Source organism: Periplaneta americana, chromosome 6 (assembly GCF_040183065.1).
Source record: "Periplaneta americana isolate PAMFEO1 chromosome 6, P.americana_PAMFEO1_priV1, whole genome shotgun sequence".
Lineage (NCBI taxonomy): Eukaryota > Metazoa > Arthropoda > Insecta > Blattodea > Blattidae > Periplaneta > Periplaneta americana.
Window position 1 is genome coordinate 56,397,046 of NC_091122.1, and position 19,688 is coordinate 56,416,733.

The 19,688-nt window shown below is 36.5% G+C and overlaps 1 protein-coding gene across 5 annotated transcripts in view; it reads right to left on the reverse strand.

The window, feature by feature from the left end:
- The window catches only part of LOC138701339 (protein qui-1), a 1,858,863-nt gene that overhangs the window by 160,163 nt on the left and 1,679,012 nt on the right, over positions 1-19,688 (reverse strand). For all 5 annotated transcript variants that reach the window (XM_069828122.1, XM_069828123.1, XM_069828119.1 and 2 more), the window contains one exon: positions 2,537-2,726. In XM_069828122.1, the coding sequence (XP_069684223.1) occupies positions 2,537-2,726 (190 nt within the window). The remainder of the gene's footprint in view (positions 1-2,536; positions 2,727-19,688) is intronic.

The following is a 19,688-nucleotide window of genomic DNA, read 5'->3' on the forward strand; positions in this document are numbered from 1 at the left end:
CTCATTGGTGATATAGCCACGGCACATGATAAGGCCACAGGATGTCTTACCTCTTCTGTTGTGCACATATCATATAACGTTGTCCGTTGAGGTGTAGGCCTAAATATAGCCTCTTTACTTAAATTAAATTGCGGGTTATGTTTTCATTTGATATGTATAAGGATATCGTTTGATATTCATAATGAGTTAATTTTCATGTATTTTATAGTTTCCTGAATAGTGGTTTCAAAACTTATATTTCTGATTTTGACTCTATTGTGCCTGGAACTTCCGCAAATATTAGCAGTGTTTTTAGTAAGTGTTGAAGCATACGTATATATTACAGTATTTTCGTGTAGGACTTAAAACTAAATTATTATTGTGTCAACGAATATTATGATTGATATGGACAGTTTTATCAACAGAAATGTTATTACGTATGGAAAATTACGTCTGTTTATGATTTTCAAAGTCATTTTTAGTACCAGTTTTGAAGTCTATGCTTTTATGAACCTAATTATGTATCATGCCAGATGTGAATGTGCAAAATAATCATGCACCGCAATGTCCAGTTTGCAAAAAACTTTGTAAATCAGGTTTGGGTGTTAATATCCATATTGGCAAAGCTCATCTGGAAAACAGACGAGAGAGGATTGCTGCACAATATCTGAATAATTCTAGGACTACTAATGATTCTAAAATCTACATCGATTACATCATCCAGAACCAGATGTAGGCCCTCACGAAATTAAAAATTGTGGTGATTCTAATAATTCGGAAAATAATTCTAGTCCATTAAAATTACGGAAAGATAAACCTTCGCATATTATACTAAATGGTACTAAAGATGAATTTGGAACACTTACTACAGAAGTTTTAGAATTCTTTATTAATTTCATACCAGAACAGCCTGGGCTTCAACATCCCGCTACTAAATATTGTAAAGCCAGCAAATTAAACAATAATTACAGAAATAACTTCAAAAAATCCAGTCCGGTAATAAAAAAAGCAGAGAGAAAAAAATCGGAAATGCTATGAATATGAGCTTGTCCAATATAATTTTTATAACCAAAGACGTTAAATTGCTCATAAAATTTTGGAGAAAAATAATAAACGCCAGCCTTGCAAAATTCGAATAATAGCACTTCGAAAATATTTTTTTCTACAGAAAATAACAATTCTCCACTTCCTCACAAGCGGACGAGGTCACCAAGGAAAAACAAGAAATATATGAAACATGCCTACCTTTCCTTTCTTCTAAATATGATATACCTGTTAATCAGTGGGTAGTTAAAGTTATGTTATGTGGAGGAGAGGTTCCGTTCCACAGTCTACCTACCAGTTATTAGTGAAATTAAAATTTCAAGTCCTTCAAATATAAAACACCTTATTAGAAATTCTTAGGGGCTCTTTGCATATCATTCAATATCATTTATATTTTCAAGAAAGGTAATTTTGTCAATATGACATTTTTGCAACAACCGAATCCCAAATCTAAAATTTAGTATTTTTTTTTAATTAATCGACTTAAAACATAACTGTTCTGTATTCAGGATCGTTGCGGTCACCTCACTGAAGGGCTGATGATTTAATCAAATCCCTCTCTTTATGAAAGAATTTAAGTTATTTAACATAATCATTATTTTATGTTAAGTAATTAGGAATGATAATGAAATATGAATTGTATTTTCAAAATAAGAATTGATAAACTATAATTTATTCTTCGATAAAAAGCAATTAGTTGTTACTCATATGGTGCAGGTATTTCATTAATAAATAATTATTTCAGGAAGAAATTTTCATTTCTAGTAAAATATACGGGTGGTATTCATAGACATTTCGCAGCACGCGCTACGAGCGTACTAAGCTAGCCCCGGCTATCCACTGGTTACTAGTACAGAATTCAAATCATTTCCTATCAATAACACTGGTTTATGAATACGAAAAACGATGATCATCCACCGGAAGCCCGCGCTAAAAAGTCTATGAATACGGCCCTACAAGATTTTTTAGAAAAATTGTATGCTGTCGAAAAATCCACAGCTCGCAATAGGCACGAATTTAACAAAATTGATATTTGAAAATATTTTCAGGAAACTGTTTATAATGGAATTTATATAATTCGACACACCTTTTTCTTCGAAGCAGAACCGTAACTCTCCTCTCTTGCTCTATGCTAATATCTAAATCCCTATATACTACAGCTCATGCATTTTGTCAAGACACTCGCGATATGCTGTACGGGAACAACATTTCCGTGAAGGGGGCAGGAATAGAAGGGAAGGTCGGGCGTGTGTCTACCGAGTTCAGGGCAAAGACAAACCATTCCCCTATAATTCGTAAATAGAGTCATCCGATCTCGTGCGCAGCTCTGTAGAAAGAGTGGGGGAATGCCTGGACATAATGCATGCGCTGTACCAACATATACTTAAACACAATGCCTTACTTTCAAAACAGTTCTGACATCAACTTTCATCCCGCCTCCTGAAAAACGTACACTGGTAGCAGTAAATTCTACATCTCACTCATGTTTGTTTTTTGCTTTATATTTACTTACGCGAGGTACGCTCGGTTTTCGTTGGGAAGTGACGCAGCCAAGCGGTCTCTGAAGTTTTTGAGCTGCTCTCGGTAGCGTTTGTGAGGTTGTCCTTCCAAGTCCAGATCCTGGAAGTCAGGCTGGTTCTCCTCCAGCTTCTCCCAATCTCTGATCACTGCTAAGATGTGGTGGGCCGTCCCGGGTGCCAGACCTGCAAACAGTTTAAATAAAACACACGAGTGTATTAAACTTCGGTAAGAAAGTACAAGTGAGCGAGAACACCCTAAAATACGTGAAAAATTACATCTACCTTGAGCAGATGATGTCATTTGAGAAAGCGTGCCCTACAGAAATCAACAGGAGAATAGCCTTAGCTTGGAGAAAGTACTGGAGCATGAAATTTATTTTTGAAGACAAGTTCCAAAACTTGAACATCAAGAAACAAGCACTCAAGCACTGTATAATACCCACGCTACTCTATGGGTGCCAAACATGGTTGCTCACAGAAAGAGAAAAACTGAAACTACAAAGATGTCAGCGAAAAATGGAACGTAGGATTACCAAAATATCTCTCAGAGATAAAGTGCCAGCCACAACAATAAGGAAGATGACAGGCCTACAAGACGTCGTGATGGCAGCTCAGCGACTGAAATGGAAGTGGGGAGGCCACGTGAGCAGACTGAACACGTCGAGATGGACGTATGTGACAACCATGTGGGATCCAAGAACGGGGAAGAGGACAGCGGGAAGACCGAGGACCCGATGGAGCGACTTCTTCAGGAGGGAAGCTGGTAGACAGTGGACAAGAACGGCGACATGCAGGACAACATGGCAGATGCTCGGAAGAAGATGGACAGATCATAAGTGACGGAAAGTGGTCTGACATCAAAAATTTATTATCAGTGCATAACCTCCAGTGACTGAAAATGGACAACATTAGAGACAGTAAATGAACAATCGTTAAGCCAGTACAATAGACTCGGCAGGAATAGCTCCCCAGACGAGTATAAGGAGAGCTCACCCTGCTTGATGCAGGAGGCCCTTGCCCTAATGGGAAATAGTGGGCTTATTAATTAATTAATTAATTAATTTACTTATTTAAATGACTGAGGGATGCTTCATAATCTGAAGCTGGAAAAAGAATAAAGTACACAGTGTTACTAGGTATGGTAGAATTGGGCCTACTAGTCTCTCATATAGGGTTTATGCTAGTATTTCTCGACTCTTTTGATGATGAGGCTTCCCATTTTCTAACTTTACTGATCAGGGATTTTCAACATGCAAACCGTTGCTTTTTTAGAGGGTGAAGGAGTAGTTAAGGGGTGAAATGAATGAAATTGATAATTTATACATTTTTAAGCTAGAAACTTAATTTTTTCTATACGGCAACCTCTTGTTAATATCCACGTCAAAGGTTCGAGTTCAAATTTTAGTGAATATTACTGGAATTTACGGAATGTGAAAAGACTGTGTTCGATAAATTTTCTTCGGGCACTTCAATTTACTGTGCCATTATTTCTCTAGTATTCAATCATCGTATCACTAGCACAACGGTCTAAAGAGCTTTGTAACGTATTCTTCGGCACAAAATGACTTCTTATCTGATAATTAAAAGTAGACTAAAGGGGAATATTTTATTTCATTTGAAGTTCCTATGCCTAACAGCCATTCCGGAAAAACTGGGAATTCGAAGTCTTTTTCAGATATATTTCTTTATTAACCCTAGGATGCATAACATGGGTCCATTGGACCCGGCGGAATATTTAATAATTATTATCTATATAACTAATTTGCAGTGTGTGTCTACCCACTAGGTATGCTACTCTTATTACTTCCTTTATACACCTATAGCACATTTGGTATTTTATTCTTTTATTTTATGTATGTTTTTCATTCGTGTTCATATATACTACACTTTTACATAACATGGGTCCAATAGACCCATTGCTTAAAATGTTTCATTATCGTAAGTATTATTGTAGTCTGCCATCTAAACAGAATCCTATGAACTACTAGAACATATTTTCATGAGTTGGCAAGATTTCGACAGCTGGAAAGTGAAATTTCGGACGACGATGAGGATTATCTCCAGCAATTGATGACAATACTCTGGATGAAGATGAAGTTTCTTCTGTAGAACTGGATAATGATGCTGTGAGAATGAAGATGAAATCTGGATGCCTATTTCACACCAGTCGACAATCAAAACACATAGAGGAGAATATATTGCTGCTAGTGGGATGATATGGAGGACAGAAACCCTTGCTCAGAGTAAGCCTCTTGTCCAGAACATTGTAAGATTTGTAGCAGGTCCTTCAAAGGGTATAGGAACTGCTACTCTCAGAGGTGCCTGGGATTTATTTATCCTACAGAATATTTTGGATGAAATTGTGAGAGAACAAAAAGGTTTTACCTACTAAAGAAAATAAAATGCCAAGAAGTATCAATAGATGAAATGGTTTTCTTGGAGTTTTGTTGCATATGAGAGCAGACAAATCTTGGGATGTTCCAATAAGAGAATTTCTTCTTGGTAAATTTTCCAATCCATTTTATAGAGTTACAATGTCTGTGAATCATTTTGAAGCTATGAGAAGATTTTTTTGGTTCGATGATAAGAGAACACGGAAGGTTAGATTACAAACAGATAAACTTGTTCTTATTTCTTATGTGTGGCAAATATCTACGGAACAGTGCAGAAAAGTAATGGTCCTACAACCAAATTTCACAATATATGAATAGCTGGTTTCGTTTAGAGGCCGTTGTAGTTTTGTACAGTATATGCCAAAGAAGCCAGCGAAATACGAGATCAAAATTATGTAGATGTGTGAAACAGAAACTGGTTATGCCGTTCACGGGATTGTATAGCCTATTCAGGGGAAAAAAATCGAAGAACCGCCACAGAAAGATTTGGCTCTCAATATTGTGAAGTTTCTAAATCGCTGTGTCCTTGGTACAGCCCGAACTATCACCATGGACAATTATTTTATAAATGTACCTTTGGCGCAATATATGTTGGAGAAGAAAGTGATAATTGTGGGATCAATTAGGCAAAAACAAGAGAAACATTCGAAAAGAAATGAAATCCAATTTAAAATCGACCAGTGAACAAAAGTGTATTTATATTTCACAAGGATATGACAATAGTTAGTTTTTTCCGAAGAAAAACGAATGCACTATTCTGCTAAGTACTATGATAATGCTGTTCACGAACATCACCCTAAAAGAAACCTGAGATTGTAAAATTCTACAGTCGCACAAAGGGTAGTGTTGATGTAATGGATCTGAAAGTGAACAATTATACTTGTAAAATGGAAACCAAACGTTGTCCCATGGAGCTTTGTTGTAACATTTTGGTCGTTACTGCTCTAAATGCATTCATTCTGTATTGTATCCAGCACTCCAGGTACCATAAAGGACTTTTACAAAAGTGGAGACTATTCATCAAAGAGATGTCAATGAAAATGGTCCAACCATACATGGTTAGAAGATCGTTCAATCTCCATCTGCATAAGTCGATTTATGTGGGCATGGATAAGTTCATCTCTAACCTAGGCAGTAGTGTGCAAAGTAATGACAACAGTAGTGGTAACCATCAAAACAAGAGGAGGAGATGTGTCCTATGTCCTACAGCGACAGATAGAAATACCAAATCTATCTGCTACAAGTGTACAAATAATGTTTACCAGGAGCATAGTACAGTAGTGTGCAATAAGTGTAAAGACTGATAAGATATACCTGTACTTGTGTGGTTATTCCTTACTGTTTTTCTTCTTGTTCTTCTACCTCGTGGATACATTACATTATTATCATATATAAATAAATATATGTGTTTATGTTGTCGTGGCGTCGCGGTCTAAGGCATCCCGCCTAGGACTCGCGTTACGGAATGCGCGCTGATTCGAGTCCTCATGGGGGAAGACATTTTCTTATGAAATTTCGGCCAGTGTATGGGACCGGTGCCCACCCAGCATCGTGATACACTTGGGGAGCTACGATAGGTAGCGAAATCCGGTTACGCAAACCAGCTATAACGGCTGGGGGGCTCATCGTGCTTACCACACGATACATCAATTCTGGTTGGCTGATCGTCCATCTCTGCTTCGGCATGTGGCCGTGAGGCCAGCAGCCGGCTGGTCGGTCTTGGCCCTTCGTGGGCTGCAGAGCCACGGATTATTATTATTATTATTATTATTATTATTATTATTATTATTATTATTATTATTATTATTATGTGTTTGTGTTGTATTAAGAAGAATTTATTTTCAATCGCTACTTAATTATAAAATTATATTATTTTCTTTGCCCAAAGAAAAATATTAGGAACTTAAATTATTAACTTGTACAAATAAATATATATAATTATATATTTGCATATTCACATGTTACTTATTTATAAAATTTTATATTATTTTCCACAATTAAAACTCCTAAATTCAAATAAAATAAAATAATAGATTAATATTATTCCATTTTTATGTGTAATTCCTCGTTAAATAGCATACGGGTCCAATGGACCCATGTTATGTAAATGTGTAGGAAAAGTAGCTCATGCATCCTAGGGTTAATAGACAAAACTCTACATTTAAATATTCTGATGTTTTATTTTCAAAAGGAAAATATTTTACAAGTTTTATGAATATTGAATCTAAGTGGTCTTGGTTGGGTAATGGGTTCTGTTTTGTTTCTCTAAGTTTGCAGCACTTACTTACAGAGATATCAGCTGTTATTACTCGACCAAGGCGAGTGGAGCCGCGGATGTAATGTGAACTATCGCGATTCGGTATTACAAACACAGGAGCAGTAGCGCTACGGCTCCGGGCTGCAGGACTCCACTGACCTTGGTCGAGTATAAACACTGTATATGTTTTTCAAGGAGTACTGTTGAAGAAATATTTTGAGAGCCTACACTGTTAATTCCTGAGCTTCAGTATTAAGAAACCTTCTACTCTGTTCTATATTCTTTCTGCCACTTATTTTGTGTTAATAACAAATAATCTTACACTTCAAGTAAATATTTTTACTTTGAAAATAATGTCACAGTTGTTTTTAAACTGTGAAAATGAAGAACATTAACTCACCTGCAACATTTGTGACAAAATATAATATGTAACATCCATGACCATAGGCGGAGTTATTAGGGGGCATGGGGAGCACTGCACCCTCAAACTTGTCTGAACTCTTTTTTTTCTATTAACATTAGAAAATATTGAATTCAAATTATATTTTTTTTGCTTTCGTTTATGATTAAGTTTCTGTGCTTAAATTGATGAATTAATGTCTTCAGAACATGTGACTGGACTATAATATTTATTTTAATTTCTTGAATGTATAAGAATTCCTATACCTCATTTGAGGAATGGAAGGACTGTAATGTTTCTTTTGTAACAGCCTGAATTCATGTGTTAGAAGTCTGCAGGTGTTCAGGCTGTCACTTGGAGATGTATGAATAACATACTGCTAAACAATGCAGAAAAAAGAAAAGTGATCCCAGTATAATATGTAGACTTAAAGACGTGATTAAATAAAATAATTGAGGGGTTCGGGAGTAAAATATGGTAAGCGACGTTTTAGTGTTTTGAAGTTCTTAGGCAGGTAAACATTTATTCATGTAACAGTTTGTATAGTTACCAGGAAAGTAAAACTGTATACTTCTGTCATGTGTTGAGATATTGGACAACTAACTATTGCATTGGACGCAGAATGTAAGACACCATATTATGCGCTACATATCTCATGTTTGACCAAATGTCAGTTACCATGTTTTACACCCGAGCCCTTCAATTAGAGTTTACATTTCATATGATAAGTTCAAGAATGTAAGTTTTATATAAAAAAGTTTCTGTTAGCATTGTTACGTAGTTTTATTAATGTGTGAATGTGTTTCTGTAGGAGAGAGAAAAAGATTGTTTTAAGTTATCCACTATTATTATTTGTAGTAGATCTACAGTTCAAGCACTATACAGTTCGATCTGAAACATCGCGGGTATGGATGTAACATTGTAAGAAATATGCCCCCCGAATATACCTTTATTAAATGATCATATTCTGATATACTATACCACGATCAAGCTATAACGGGGGAGGAGGTAAATGATGTCCCTCATAACCCCGTTATATGGGGATTCTATGGTTTTGATTTGCCCCCCCCCCCCCCAAGGAAACTGTTCTCTCTCCGCCTATGTCCGTGACATGGAAGAAACAGCTACAAAATATAGGTATACCGATTATGTTTCTGTGAACTAATCGGATGCTATTAGATTTGTATAGCTTATCCATGGACACTATGAGCATTAATCTCTTTTTGCTTGAGGCAGAGACCTTAGTTTTACACTTTTTGTTAATAAAGTGTGAAGTGAGTTCACAAATCATCCGTGACGGAAGCTTTTCTTTATTTTCTGCAATAATAATACATTTTAATCAACAACTTTTTTTTATGTAAAATGATATTGATCTTCTAAATTGATCCTAATAAAAATTTTTACAAAAATCATTTCATTTTCAATGTAGGGCTATAGAGTTTGAAAATAGTAAAAATGTAATATCCGTGCCAACTTGAATGGTTGCTAGGTAATAAAGTTAAATAGCAAGAAATAATTCTTTATCTAATGTGTATTATATTACCAAATTATTCTGAGTTTTCATTATCTGTCTAAACTGAAGGTACGTCGCGATTTATTTCCTTTATTAATCTGGCGAAACAGGAGAAATTCCTCATCCACAGTCTCTCCTTTTACGATATATATGAAAATTCTACAATGTTACAGAGTCTAATTAACTTTGAAACAAAACATTATTAAATAAACCAAGGCACTTCTGGGGAATATACAAAGACATCTCTAAAACAAGTGCCTTAGTGATCTCATTATTGAACGCTTTGAAATTAATTTCTGTTGCTTGTTCTTTCCTTTGATTCTGAAAACAATTGCAAATTATCTCCCTTACAGAATTATAATTTGATTACTTTAATGGAGTATTATTTATATTAAACCAAGAAACTGTACAAATTAATAACTAAAATCTCGTGTTTCATGCTTCGTTCAGCTTCCAAGAGCCAAACGAAGTTAACAGAAAACTTATTTACGAACACCATAACATCCATCTTGTTCAAGAATGAAGAGGATATTAAAAAGAAAACAAGGGAATGTGGTTGTCAAGTTCGCGTTGAATAACTTTATGTAATGTATTCGTATGTTTTCAATTTTATTAAATACTGGCTTCAAGTATCCGACGTTGCCTGGAGTTTCAATTTTGCTTCTATTTTTAAGTAAACTGATTGTTAGACTTTTATATACTGTATTAGATTGACACAGATGCATGAGTTTGCCAAAAGATAGAACAGTGTTGTCATTTTTGGTACAATTGTACTGTACGTATCTCGTAAAATTTATGTGATCTGTACCCTGGTACGTACAACTACTTTTTTGGTACAATCTGTACTTTCTTCTACTTTTTTAGTTTGAAAACAGACATTATTATAGGCTAACTCACTTTAATAAAGTTGAAAAAGTTATGATTTTTATCGGTAGCCGATAATCACATTTATAGCTGACTTTAAGGTCAACACGTTAAGACAGAATGTAAATAATTAGAAACTGGTAGGCCTATTGAACTTTTATTTTCTTTCATTCATCTCTTGACCCATTGGCCATTGTTGACATAGATTACTGCGATAACTGCCACAGCTGCAAAAAGCAGGACTGGACTGGTTATTATTATGCAATTGTAAATTGCACTTTCTTGTTGCTCTTCGATGAAGATAGATGAGATAGATCTATGAAGTGAATTCTAAAGAGTCTAAAAATTAAAAATAGATAGTTGTGTTGGCTTTATGAAATTAATAATACATTATACATTATTACTATTATTAAGATTATTACTACTATGATGATGATGATGATGATTAATATTATTATTATTATTATTATTATTATTATTATTATTATTAAGACGCAAGAGACAAGTTAGATTATTAATATAGCCTATTACGATTTAATTTACAGATACTGTATGTAGGCAATGAAAAAAATACGGAATATAAATTCAAGTGACAAACAACTGTCTGTTCGAGACAGTGGAAAAAAAGAAGAGGGGTCCACCCCATCTGCAGTTCCAGAATCTTCATCAAGGAACTCGGAGTCGGATGCTATATCCATTGATTTGCAGGCTATACACACTAACACGTCTTATCCATGTAAATGTATCCATAATCTTTTTTTCTGTATTTGAAATTTGTACAGGTGTTTTCACGTGAAAATTAGGCTGGTACAAATTTGGTACATTATAGAAAAAATCTATACAATCTAGTACAATTTTCAGAAAAATCTGGTACATTTTATTTTCGACCAGTGGCAACACTGAGATAGAATAGTTAATAATTTTTTTCCGCTATACAAAAAAGAGAAAGGTACTTTTGTAACCAGTGCTCGAATATCGAAATTATTTAGGTTTCGATATAATGCCGGCTAGCGTTTGTAGATTACAGCAAGGCTTTCGGTTCTGTAGAACACAAATAGGATCTGGAAAGCTCTCGCAAACCAGGGGATTCCAAGCATATACATCAGGCTCCTAGCAAAGCTGTACGAGGGGTGTAAAGCAAGAATAATGACGGAGAGAGAGGGCGAAAACTTTGAACTAGGCAGAGGAGTGAAACAGGGAGACCCGCTCTCTCCGAAGCGCTTCACATGCTTGCTTGAAAACCAATTCAGGAAACTGAATTGGGAAAGTAAATACGGGATCACCATAGATGGACTGAGAATGACCCACCTCCGGTTCGCAGACGATATAATATTGGTAGCGAAATCAGCAGCAGATCTAAAACAGATGCTTGAAGAATTGGACAGGATCAGCAAAGAGGCAGGCTTATCTATGAACCCAGAAGAGACGAAACTAATGACCAACACGTCTGAAGACCGGATCCACTTAAATGGTCAGCCACTAGAATATGTGGAAGATTATACCTACCTGGGCCAGAACCTGTCCTTCTCCAGCAATTCAGAGAAAGAAATAAAGAGAGACGAATCAGCATGGCATGGAAGAAGTTCTGGTCTCTAAAGTTCGTACTTACAGACAAATTCCAGAAGCTAAGCTTAAAGGTTGAGACTCTGGAAAAATGTGTATTACCTGTACTACTGTATGGATGCCAAAACTGGTCCCTAACATCAAAACAGAGGCGTATGCTTCAAACCTGTCAACGCAGTATGGAAAGAAAAATCCTGCAACTTTCTCTGAGGAACAAAGTCAGGAACGAGGAGCTACGCAACCGTACCGGCATGAAAGACGTCCTAATCATCGCAGAAAGCCTGAAGTGGAAATGGGGAGGGCACGTGGTAAGGATGGACCACAGACGATGGACGCACAGACTGACATTGTGGGATCCCAGGATCGGCAGAAGAAGAGTGGGACGCCAGACAACTAGATGGGCAGATTTCTTCAAGAAGAAGGCAGGACCACACTGGACGAGCAGTACAAGAGACAGACAGCTATGGAGAAATCTAGAAGCCACCGTCCTCAGTGTGTAGTGTGGTGCGAATCTTACAAGTGCAAGTGTTTGTGTACATAGAACACTCCTTAGGATCGGCTCACCTAACGAGTGAAGTCTACTGAGCCAAGCCCTGTCAATCAGGAGGCCCTTGCCCTTACGGGATCTAGTAGGCTAAATTTATTATTATTTATTATTATAATGCCGGTATTATTATACTTATACTTATTACATTACTTATTATTATAGATCGACTATTGATCAGATTTTTTGTATTAGACAGATATTGGAGAAAAAATGGGAGTATAAGCGTACAGTACATCAGTTATTCATAGATTTTGACTCGGTTAAGAGAGAAGTTTCATATAACATTCTTATTGAATTTGGTATTCCCAAGAAACTAGTTAGATTAACTAAAATGTGTCTCAGTGAAACTTACAGCAGAGTCCGTATAGGCCAATTTCTATCTGATGCTTTCCAATCCACTGCGGGCTAAAGACAGAAGATGCACTATCACCTTTACTTTTTAACTTCTCTCTAGAATATGTCATTAAGTAAGTTCAGGACAACAGAGAGGGTTTGGAATTGAACGGGTTACGTCAGCTTCTTGTCTATGCGGATGACGTAAATATGTCAGCAGAAAATTCACAAACGATTAGGAATAACACGGAAATTCTACTTGAATCAAGTAAAGCGACAGGTTTGGAAGTAAATCCCTAAAAGACAAAGTATATGATTATGTCTCGTGACCAGAATATTGTACGAAATGGAAACAAAAACTTGAGATTTATCCTTGGAAGAGGTTGAAAAATTAAAATATCTTGGAGCAATAGTAACAAATATAAATGACACTCGGGAGGAAATTAAACACAGAATAAATATGGGAAGTGCGTGTTATTATTCGGTTGAGAAGCTTTTGTCATCTAGTCTGCTGTCAAAAAATCTGAAAGTTAGAATTTATAAAACAGTCACATTACCGGTTTTTCTGTATGGTTGTGAAACTGGGACTCTCACTTTGAGAGAGGAACAGAGATCAAAGGTGTTTGAGAATAAGGTTCTTAGAAAAATATTTGGGGCAAAGAGGGATGAAGTTACAGGAGAATGGAGAAAGTTACACAACGCAGATCTGCACTCATTGTTTTCTTCATCTGACATAATTAGGAACATAGATCCAGACGTTTGAGATGGGCAGGGCATGTAGTACGTATGGGCGAAACCAGAAATGCATATAGAGTGTTAGTTGGAAGGCCGGAGGGAAAAATACCTTTGGGGAGGCCGAGACGTAGATGGGAGGATAATATTAAAATAGATTTGAGTGAGGTGAGATATGATGATAGAGACTGGATTAATCTTGGACAGTATAGGGACTGATGGCGGACTTATGTGAGGGCGGCAATGAACCTGCGGGTTCCTTAAAAGCCATTTTTAAATAAGTAAATATTGCTTATATCGTTACATTTGTATAACTGATACTTTTCTTGCGAGAATGTGGAAATATGTTATTATATTTACCATCATAATATATTTCTCTAACAAGAACTTACGAAAATGAAACTTTTTCAACCCAGAATATATAAAATTAAAAAGCATTCAATCTGGTGTATAAACAGTTTATACTTCTTCAAAGTCGTATCCCTGTATTTCATCATGAAGTCAAGAATGCAGTTTGAGACTTTGTATCAGAGTTATGAATTGAATTAAAGTGGTTTGAATACTTCATAAGACTAGGAAAAAAAAAACAAGAAAAAAGTATGTTTTATTACTCTGAGGGAAGAAGAGATGGGGAGATGCCCTAGAAAGAATTCCCTCTTCAGCATAAACTTTTTTCTTACTTCTTTTTCAATTTCTCATCTCTGTGGAGGGGAATTGTTCTTATTGTATTATGAGACAAAAAGTTCTCTAAGGTTGAATAGTTACAGAAGTGGGATACAAGTTTTTGAAGAAGAAAATATATCGTAGAAGTTAGAAAAGGAGACAAACGGTAATGGAAGACAGAAAACAGTCAGGGATAACAGTGAGTTACGAATATAGACATGAAAATGTTTCTTGAGGGACTATTCGTGACTTAAAAGAACAGCGGAATAAAGTTTGTCACTAATAAGAAATTGAAAGTGTCCCGAGCCGTGGCGTCGTTATCTAAGGCATCCTACCCTGGACTCGCGTTACGGAATGCGCGCTGGTTCGACTCTTCATGCTAGGAAGATCTCACGAAATTTCAGTGTTTGGGACCGGTGCCCATCCTGGAGCTATAACAGGTAAAGAAGTCCTGTTACGAATGCTAGCTTTAATGGCTTGGAAGATTATCGTATTAACCACACGATATCTTCATTCTAGTTGGATGATAGTCCACCTCTCATTCGGCATGTGGACGTGAGGGCAGTCCACACCTGTGGAGTAACAGCTAGCGCGTCTGACCGCAAAACTAGGTGGCCCGGGTTCGATTCCCGGTCGGGACAAGTTACCTGGTTGAGGTTTTCCCGAGATTTTCCCTTAACCCAATATGAGCAAATGCTGCGTAACTATCGGTGCTGGACCCTGTACTCATTTCACCGGCATTATCACCTTCATGTCATTCAGACGCTAAATAACCTAAGATGTTGATAAAGTGTCGTAAAATAACCTACTAAAAAAAGTGAGGGCATGAGCCAGCTGGTAGGCCTGGGCCTTTATAAAGGTGTAGCGTCACGGATTATTATTATTATTATTATTATTAAGTTAAATTGGGAGTACGTCAAGGATGTCCTTTATCACCTACCCTGCTCAATATCGACTTGGAGGATTTAGTAAAGAACTGTTTTCAGAACATGGGAGGAGTAATAGTAGGAGGAAGGAGAATAAGGTGCAAAAGATTTGCTGATGATATGGCGTTGTTAGTAGAAGAGGAAATGATACTAAAAGATATGCTACTGGATCTAAATGACAGCTGTGAGCAGTATGAAATGAAGATAAATGCAAATAAGACGAAGAGCATGATCATAGGACGAAACATACAGACGATAAACTTGCGAATTCTAAATGAGGCAGTAGAGCAAGTGGACAGCTTCAAATACTTGGGGTAACATGAGCTGCTGCCAGGAAGTCAAAAGGAGGCTGGCAATGGCAATGGAAGCTTTTAATAGAAAAAGGATAATTTTCTGCGGACCTCTGGAAAAAGAACTAAGGAAGAGACTAGTGAAATGCTTTGTGTGGAGTGTGGCATTGTATGGAGGAGAAACATGGACGTTACGACGAAGTGAAGAAAAGCGAATAGAAGCATTTGAAATGTGGATGTGGAGAAGAATGGAACGTTTGAAATGGACAGACAGGATAAGAAATGAAGCTGTGTTGGAGAGAGTGGGTGAAGAAAGAATGATACTGAAACTGATCAGGAAGAGAAAAAGGAATTGGTTGGGTCACTGGCTGAGAAGAAACTGCCTACTGAAGGATGCACTGGAAGGAATGGTGAACGGGAAAAGAGTTCGGGGTAGAAGAAGATATCAGATGATAGACGACATTAAGATATATGGATCATATGAGGAAACGAAGAGAAAGGCAGAAAATAGGAAAGATTGGAGAAAGCTGGGTTTGGAGTGAAAGATCTGCCCTTTGGCAGAATACTAAATGAAAAATGAATTATTATTATTATTATTATTATTATTATCATTATTATTACTATTATTATAAAGAAAAGAAAAAAGAAAAAAAACTAAGATTATAGACTTCTGCGGAAAATACCCTATGCCTAGCAAAATATGTTTAGATTCAAAAATATTAGAAAGAGTAAATTATTTTACATATCTCGGATACACATGATCTATTTTCGATGAAGTAGACTTTCACAGAAAATTTCTAAATACACCAAAACAATGGTAATAATTAACAACATTATGAAACCTTCCCTAGTGCAAAGGCATCCTAGAATTCGCCTATACAAGATCTAGCCTACTTTGTTCGGCAATGAGGCATGGACATTGAGGAAGAAAGAAGAAAGCAGAATAACGGCTAATGAAATGAAATTTATGAGTATACAGCGGGATATACGAAATGGGATCACAAACGCAATGAAAATGTAATGGAAGAATTACAAGTAGAACCTGTAATTAATCACGTAAAACATTATCAGAACAACTGGATAAACAATCTGCATCGCATGCATAGAGATAGAATCCCAAAAGTCATGCTCCACTATCGTCCAAACGGGAAGAGATCTCTCGGTCGTCCAAAGAAGCGCTGGATTGAAAATTCAACTGTGAGATCGTAACAGGCCATTTGGCCTAATACTTAAAGGGAAGAAGAAGACTATTATTATTATTATTATTATTATTATTATTATTATTATTATTATTATTATTATTATTATTAAGAAACTCATTCTTTGAATGTGAGACAAGTTCAACTTCTCAGCAGTAGTAGCAGTAATAATAGATAATGGTGGTAGTGGTAGTAGTAGTAGTAGTAGTAGTAGTAGTAGTAGTAGTAGTGGTGGGGGTAGTAGTAGTAGTAGTAGTATTGTAAAATGAACAGCATGTGTAGTAATTGCTAGTGTAGCAAGGGATTTAAAAAACTTGGTTACTAAAATCTTCGCGATATATGGGTTCTGCACGAAGTGAGTAATAAATATTTATTTCAGTGTATTTCCTTCTGATACTTCTTAATGAAACGCAATCGAAATAATTATTCTTTACTCCTGGGTTTTGATTACTTGTTATGGCGGAGAAATGTAGTACAAAGTAAAGAGTTTTGTTTGTTGTAACTTCATAAAATACGAATCACCTGGACAGTGACATACAGCATTTCGAGAACTGAACAATACCATACAGCGCTTCTCGCTTGCCTTATCTTACGGCTGGTAACAGGAGACGAAAAGTAGATTGTGTACGATAACGTCCAAAGGAGAAAATCATGGTGTAAGAAAGGTGAGCAACCACTATCAATTGCTAAAACAGAACTTCATCCAAGGAAAATTATGTATGTATTTATTCACACTGCAAATGGGTATATACCCGGTGGCAGTGGTAACTAATTACACTCATTAATGACAATTAATAATAAACACTACTAATAAAAAATAACAATTAATAATAATAATAATAATAATAATAATAATAATAATAATAACAAGGAGCATCCTAAATTAAATGAAACATGGTCATTTAAATTAACATTTAAAGTAAACTAATTTGTATCGTAACCCTAAGTTCGAACTGAGACCCACGAGTATGACAGGTTCATACCTACACAAGTACCTTTCGGCACTACACTTATTTCGCTGTCAACTCATTCACTGCACTGATTCTACCTGATTTCACTAACACTTCTAACCATTTCACTGTTCAAATACTTTGCACAGCCATTCACTGACACCAACACACTTCACTTACACAATAGACTTCACTGACATTACACACTTCACAGACACAACACACTTCCTCACTGATAGAACACTTCAAATAACAAGATATCAATTACACCCTTTAAATAATTACTACCGTCTATTAGTAAAGTCCTTAAGCCTATTTTTAAATACATGTTTGGATATTGGTAAAGCCTTTAGTAAGTCTGCAGGTAAAGCATTCCAGTTCCTGATAGTACGATTAAGAAAAGAAAACTTTCCAGTGTCCGTCCTCTGTCTTCTTACCCTCAATTTATATGAGTGGTCGTTCCTTGAAGAGTAATTTGACGGCTGCAACCTATTTTTTATTTCTCTCCAGGCAGGCTCACCTCTGTATGTTTTAAACATTGCGCATAATCGAATTCGCGGTCCGTGAGTGTGTCCCATTTTAATGGTGAATTATTACGACAACACTTGAGAGACCGTTTTTTGAATTTTTTCCAGTGTCTTTATATGTTCTAATCTGTAAGGATCTCAACATGCAACACCATATTCCATTACTGGACGAACTAGTGATTTAGGTATATGCAATCTCTTTGGATTTATCAGAGCCTTTCCTTAGTACCCTCATCACAAAGTGTAACGCCCTCCATGCCTTTCCCGCTGTGTCAGTAACGTGTAACGTGCTATGCATTTGGTGGGATTAGTAAGATATTTTGTATTACGAATTTCTTTGTACTGGTGAGACAATCAATTCAGTGAAATCCGTTTTCAGTTAGATCGTCTGTAGGTAGTCATTGAAAGAAAAGACCGGAATTGGGGAACAGTGGTCAAGTCGTCTTTCACTACGACAACGCCACTACTTTTATGGCGACCCCTCAAAATTTGCGGAATTTCGACTGGGATTTCTTACCCAACCCGCCCTATTCTCCAGACATTTCCGTTACGTCTTTCATCTATTTATTTAGTGGCAAATGCCTTGCTTCCTTGGAGGACTGGAGACTCAACATGAAACTTTTTATCAACCAGAGAACAGCCACATTTTGGAAAAATGGAATTTACAAGCTTCCAGAGAAATGGTAATAGTGTATTGTCTGTAATATTATTTATACTGCACAAAATAAAGTTTGTTCACGAAATCTTACTGTCTTTTTTGCTTTGAATGAGTCGCATTTTGCTACTCGACTTCTAAAAATGCAACAAACTTTGAATGTAAATGTGCACAAATGCGCGACAACCACATTGGACTTCAGAAATAAAGATGTTAATGGAGAAAATGAAATCAGAGATGTGTTTCAACTAGTCTGAATTTAAATGAAATACTAATGGCATGGGCAATGTTCAAAAAGGTTTTGAGCAATAGATGTTCAGGAATGGATTTCAAAGAGTGGTGCGATATATGTAAGTTAAGTGAACAATTTCTTCTAATTTATTTATATAGTTCCATCGCATAGTGTAAATTGTGAGCGAGGATTTAGTTGCATGGATCTTGTAAAAACTGGAATTAGCAACCGCCTTTCAGTAAAGAAAAAAGTTATCACTCTGCTAACAATAAATCTTGAAGGGCCTACTCGTAAAGAATTTCAATGTTCAGAATACCATAAAATAACGTACCATTTTAATGTGATATAAATTCAGCAGTATTTGATTCTTAACATACCTACATCTAAGATACATAAGTAAGATGGATTGAAAGTAATGCAACTCCAAAAAACAAATTACATAACTTCTTGTTTGTGCATAGTTTACTAATTTTATCTTTCCGTACAATTATTTAGACTATAATATTGCACATTATTTTTGCAATTTGCACAAATATAATTTTTCATTCGTGCATTTTTGTGACATTTATATTCTAGCTTAAACCCTGATTTAATGTTTTGTAAATAAATTCCATATCGTACCCCAGATCGCTCGACAACTTCTCTGTCGCAGCTGTGCCGCGGGTGTGCAGTGTTCTCAGGCGTTGTTAGTGGTTGAAACGTAACGATGAAGCGAACGAATTTATGAGACATTCCGACATTAGAACAGGATGCCGCCACAGTGGTCTAGTGGCTAGATCGCTAGACTTATAATCCTGTGGACCCAACTTCGATCTCAGCATACCCCTGAATTATAACTTGTGCTGGGCACGCCCGTGGTCCAGGTAACACAGGGGTTTTCTCCTTGAGCTCCGGTTCTCTTGAGCGTATTCCGAATCTCAGCGCCGAGCAATCCGATGGCATCACGGTGTTCCGAACTTCAACGATGGCGTCACTGATGCTCCACCGGTGTCGCACCGGTTCCATCACATTGCAGAGGTGGTGGCAATATCCATCAGCCGCCATTAGTGAATCTGATTGGTTCTTGTATAGGGCGGGAATTAGCAGACGAATGACATCGTG